Source organism: Thunnus albacares, chromosome 7, assembly GCF_914725855.1.
Source record: "Thunnus albacares chromosome 7, fThuAlb1.1, whole genome shotgun sequence".
In the NCBI taxonomy this organism is placed as follows: Eukaryota; Metazoa; Chordata; class Actinopteri; order Scombriformes; family Scombridae; genus Thunnus; species Thunnus albacares.
The window spans coordinates 31,004,769-31,010,442 of record NC_058112.1 but is presented as its reverse complement, the minus strand read 5'-3'; the positions used below and the strand labels follow the sequence as shown (position 1 = coordinate 31,010,442).

The window sequence follows — 5,674 nt, the reverse complement described above, 5'->3', positions numbered from 1 at the left end:
AGGATTCATCAGTCTAGACAGCAACTTCAAAAGTGTAAAGTTTAGGATTTAAAATGTGAAGAAAAGTGAAATATCTCATTACACCTTGTTTGGATTGTGTAGTGAGCTGTAATGTAAACACGACAGAAGTAAATGGACTTTAACTCCACCTAAGACTTCCTGTCTGCCTCTTTAAGGCTCCTGTTCAGACTCTGTGTGTTAAAGCTCAACAGATTTACGACGAAACCACCACAGGCTGCCAGAGAAGCTCTGTTGACCTCATTAAACCGACTGCACTTCACTCTGTGTGTGTGTGTGTGTGTGTGTGTGTGTGTGTGTGTGTGTGTGTGAGATAAAGGGCAGCTGTATTTTCACACACCACTAGTTTCTGGGCTGTTTGTGGCTTGCGGCGTGACATGTGATAAAAGATTCATCGAGCCACTTCTCCGGGTTCATAAGTGAAGGAGCAAAGTCCACTTCAGTGTTTATAGGCTGAACTGTCTTTAAACAACGTGCAGTGTGTGCTGCTCTTTGTTATATTCTTGTATTTCTGCTTTATGTGATGCCCTTTGCAACACTGCATTTGATAAGTGATAATTAAATAAACAGTATGTATGTTTCTGCTGATATGATCCAAAAATGTTTCTCAGTTTTTAAAAATCTGATTAAAATTCAGTAATGGCAGAAGAGGTCATTCAGAGGTCATTCAGAGGTCAAGTCTCAGCCTGGAGTCAAACAGTCATATCAGTTACTTTCTCTTCATTTCCTGATTTTTTTGGGACATGAAGGCCAAGTCTTTATATTGTACTGAACCTTGACTGGCTGACGGTAGCAGCTCCTCTCATTCAAATGAGCTGAACCTGCAGATTCATACTGGCCAGACTGGGAAATAAACTGGGTTTGAAAAAATCATACCAGCTACATAAAAAAAGGAAGAAATGACTCTCTAAAACCTATTATTGCATACATTCTACCATAAATTGAAGAAAACCACAGATTTCTGATTGGATTTTTGGATTTTATGAATCATGATATGAAAATTGTTATGCAAAGCGATGTAATTTAGATAAAAGTGATTTTTTGGGACGTGAGGACCAAGTTTATTCATCATACTGAACCCTGATTGGCTGACAGTAGCAGCTCCTGTCATTCAAATGAGGTGAACCTGCAGACTGAGAAAAAGTAGGCCTGGAAAAACCATAACAGTATACATAAAGTAGAAATCAACTCACTATTTTATCTTCATTTCCTGCAACAGATGTGAAGAAAATACTCTGCAGCCTATTATTCCTTATATTTTTACCATTCAGTTAGATCTCAAGAGAAACTTAACCTTCACCTCCCAAACATGAACTAAACTGAAAACAATGTGGCAGCAGTTTTTTGCACTAAAACTACAAATCTGATGTAATTAAAACTAGAACCATAATCATACATTTTAAGAGAAACACAACTTTCTGTGACAACAGAAAGTTTGAGTTATTTTATGTTAATTTCCTTAAAAACATGAGGAGAAAATGACTCTGCAGCCTGTTGCTGAATTTCAACCTTTAAGCTTGATCTCAAAGAGGAAATTCGTACTCGTTTGTACAAATTGTACTTTGTTCAGTACAGAAAGTGAAATCATGACCTTTGCATAAGCTTCATCTCAACCAAACATGAACTAAAACTGCAAACAACACACTCACATTTTTGATAAATATAGAAATAGTCATTTTAAAACAGGGACAATGGTTTTTGTAGTGTGTTTTAATAGAAAACCAGACATTTCTGATAGAAGATAGAACTTTTCATTTGCTTGATAACAACAATTCAAACAATCTGTTTTTTAAAGTCATTTTTTAAAGCAAAAACAGCAAACATTTCTTAGTTTCAGCTTCAGCATTGCGAAAATTTTCAGCTTTTCTTCATCTTCTGAGACAGTAAACTGAATACATTTGTGTTTTAGACTGTTGGTCAAACATCAACTTAGCTTTAAGAACATAACTGTCGTCTTTAATCACTTTTAATCAACCAAAAGATTAACTGAGGAAATATATTAAAGCTCATGATATGAACAATAAACAACAACAATGTTTTCTTGTAACTTTTTGACATGAATTCAAACTCTGAGTCTTTTTACAGTACTGAGCCCTGATTGGCTGACAGGTACGCCTGCTGATTGGATTGTTTCCACTTCAAATGCTGACTGGATGGAGCTCATCTGTGATGCATTTATAGAAACTAAGTGCATGAAAAAAAAGAGTATGTTTGTGTAAAAGTACTTTAAAATTCAAACAGAACTGAACATTAAAATGTCTCATTTAAACATCTTTGACCTGTAAAGAAACAGAGGATTTACATTTCCAAAAATAGGCCCCTTGAAGCGCTCTGCTGTGTGTTTCATAAGTGTTTTAACCGTTTAAAAATAAACATTTACATTCATCTTCTCGAATAAAAGTCTTCTCTGTTAGTATTATCCTTACAGCAGGACTGCAGCCCTGAGACCGCTGGCATGTAAACACCTGACTTCACAACAACCCCTGAACAGCTTCACAGCTTGCTGACACGTCACAGAATCTGCACAAAAAACCTAAAACGGCACTAACACTTGATTTCATGTCAACACAGATGAAATAGTTTATTCTCCAAACAGTTTTTAAGGTTAATTTGGCTTTTTTTTTTTTTTACATTCATTTACTTAAGCTTGTACATTTTATACACCAGCCACAACAAACGTCAATAATACTCCACAGAATGATGTTTGAAGCAGCAGCAGCAGCAGCAGCAGCAGCAGCAGTAACAGCTGGCTCCTCTCCTGCAGCGCGATGACTGACTCCACACAAGTCTGCACAGAGAGCACTTTAGAGAACGAAGCAGCATTGGATGTGACGCTGAGCCTGCACTCAGTTGATATTCAAGAAAACAAAAAATCAAAGAGTCAGCTTTCCAAAAACATCAGCACGACTTAATCATTTGAGATCCGAGCCGGACTCAGCGCAGTGATGTGAAGCAGCTGGACGGTTTGAGACTCACCGCGCGTCCTGCGAGGCGCGCAATTTATGCACAAGTGTTCTGTCCTTTCCTTTCATGTTTCACGCCTTTAAATTGTGATAAAGTGTTAAAAAATCCCTTTGATGCAAAGAAAAAACATATTATGGGCCACGTGTGAATGTTTTGTCCTCTCTTTTATTTTATACACTGGCGCTGGTTGGATTTGGCACAGTCTTTATAGTGTTTCTATATGTTTTAAAAGCTGAAACAAATCACCAACATTCACGAGGAAATCATTTGAAATACCGATGATTATCAGTCAGAAAAAACGATTTTCTCTCCACATACAGAGACTTTTAGTTGACAGTCTGTTTATCTCTGAAGCGCCTCCGTGTCGCAGTGGTCCGTTAGAACAGACAGGCGGCAGTTTTCCGTCTCCACGGTATTCAGCGGGATGACAATCTGCGTGTCGTCCGGCTCCGCTCTCACCGTCCCGGAGAACGGCCTCAGGTGGCAGGTGTTCGTCCCGGTGGGTGAGGAAATCCTCCAGAACAGATCCTTCATCTTCTTCCTGAACTCCCGGCGCATCAGGCAGTACAGCACCGGGTTCAGGCAGCTGTTGGTGTGCGCCAGGCACACGGTCACCGGGTGGATGTAAGTGTGCACCATGTAGTACATTTTATCCCAGTTGACCAGGTTGAACTTCACCAAGACGCCCCAGAAGGTGATGGCGTGGTTGGGCATCCAGCAGATGAAGAAGGAGAGGACGACGATGGTGACCGACCGGGTCACTCTGGACCTCCGCTTCACCTGGTTGTTGTTCATGCTCCGCAGGCGCACGAAGCGCAGCAGCAGCAGGTAGCAGACGGTGACGATCAGCATGGGGAACACGAAAGCCACCATGATCTTCTGGAGGTGATACAGCGCCAACCAAGACTGACCGTCCGGGAAACCCAGCAGGCACAGCCTCTCACCGGCCACGCTCTTCACCGTGGAGAAGATCGCGGTGGGCAGAGAGGCCACCGTGGCGGAGACCCAGAGACCAGCGATCACCCAGCGCACCGGGCACATCCGCCGCCTGGTCCGGTCTTTCAGCGCCGAAGCCACAGACCAGTACCGGGTGACGCTCATAGCAGTGAGGAAAAACACGCTGGCGTACATGTTCATAACCGTCACGGAGAGGATGATCTTGCACATGGCGTTCCCAAACGGCCAGCTGAAGTCCAGAGCCGTGTCCACTGCCCAGAACGGCAGCGTCAGTACGAACTGGAAGTCCGTCACGGCCAGGTTGAGGATGAACAGGTTGATGCTGGAGCGTTTCTTCCTGCCCCGGCGCACTTTCATCAGGAAGAACACCAGCAGGTTCCCGACCAGCCCGGCGGCGCACACCACGGAGTACACGATGGAGATGAGGATGCGCAGGGTCGGGGAACCGTCCGCCGGTATGTCGATATCATCCAGGCTGCTGAACCGGTCCTGACCCGTAGCGGACCGGTTCCAATAGGACGTGGTGTTGTGGTTCCACTGCTCCGCCATCCTCTCCAGTAACAGACCCGACCCGAGTCCCGCAGGGCGCATCACCTCCTGCGCTCCCGGAGAAAAGAAACTTCCAGCGCGGTCAAGTGCGCAGAGTTCCCGCAGATCATGTTACACCCGCTGCATGTTTTCTCTTCTCCCCCTCACCGGACGCTCACAACACACCTCACCTCTCACCAGCCGCTGGATGGTTCACTGCTGAGCCCGGTGCGCGCGCGGCTCACTTTATGTTCTGCTGGTGCCCGAGGAGGCGCGTGGCCGGCAGGGGACTGGCGTGTCATTTCAAGACAAACTACAGCAAGAGGACAAGAGTCTACTCACTGACAGACAGCAGGGCAACTACGGAGAGTGATATTCCCGCAGGAGAGCTTCATGTCCTCCACCTGCCCCCACCCCCCCCCTCACAAGCTCCCCCCCTCCACCCTCCACCTGCCCCCATGTGTCCCAGAAAACTTATTTAAAAATCACCTTAATAGAGATGCAAAATAAACCTGTAAGTCACAACTGCACAGAAGCAGAGAGCGACCGTGCCTGCAATTTTTTTTTAATGCTATTATCCCTAGATTACCAGTTAATTATTTCGTTATCTTGAGAAAACAAATCATTATTTCCTCTTATTACTTATAATGTTTATTAGAGGTCAGCAGAGTCACGCCAGCGTGCACAGGCGGCGTCTTGACAACTGTAGCAACTCATTTAACCTGAAAATGTCAGATCAAGGAGTATCTATTATTATTAACAACACCTCTATAAACCACATCTAGGTCACAGGCAAACGGCAGGTTGATTAAATCCTGGTCATAATATGATGGGATGTTTCATGTAGGAGAAGTACCAAACAATAGCTTTCAAGCATTTTATTAGATTTAATGAGAGAAAGGAAAGTGAGGTAGAGAGAAGGACAGAGGGAGATCTGAACCTTAAGGGCTACCTGAGGGCTTCTTGATATAAATAGTTGAGCTGTCCATGTGAGGGAGACATGAAGAGGAGAAGACAGGAATGAACCAATGAGAATGAGCTCCACCTGCGATAAATCTCATAATAAATTAACTTGTTATCTGGAGAAATTGACTTTTTGTTTTCTTGAGATAAATTAATTTGTGATCTCAAGATAACGGCATTAAAAAAAATAATTACAAGCAATGTTCTCTGCTTCCGTACAGTGTTTGAATATCACAATAAATGA

The 5,674-nt window shown here is 43.5% G+C and overlaps 1 protein-coding gene across 1 annotated transcript; it reads right to left on the bottom strand.

The window, feature by feature from the left end:
* Nucleotides 1-2,633: 2,633 nt before the first annotated feature.
* rxfp3.3b (relaxin family peptide receptor 3.3b) lies at nt 2,634-4,840 on the bottom strand. The gene has a single exon (XM_044356676.1). It carries the CDS (start codon nt 4,528-4,530, stop codon nt 3,325-3,327), a length of 1,206 nt encoding a protein of 401 aa, XP_044212611.1. The 5' UTR covers nt 4,531-4,840; the 3' UTR covers nt 2,634-3,324.
* Nucleotides 4,841-5,674: the final 834 nt, after the last annotated feature.

Coding starts and splice junctions, on each gene's coding strand:
- rxfp3.3b (XM_044356676.1), bottom strand. CDS start 4,530: ATGCGCCCTGCGGGACTCGGGTCGGGTCTGTTACTGGAGAGGATGGCG.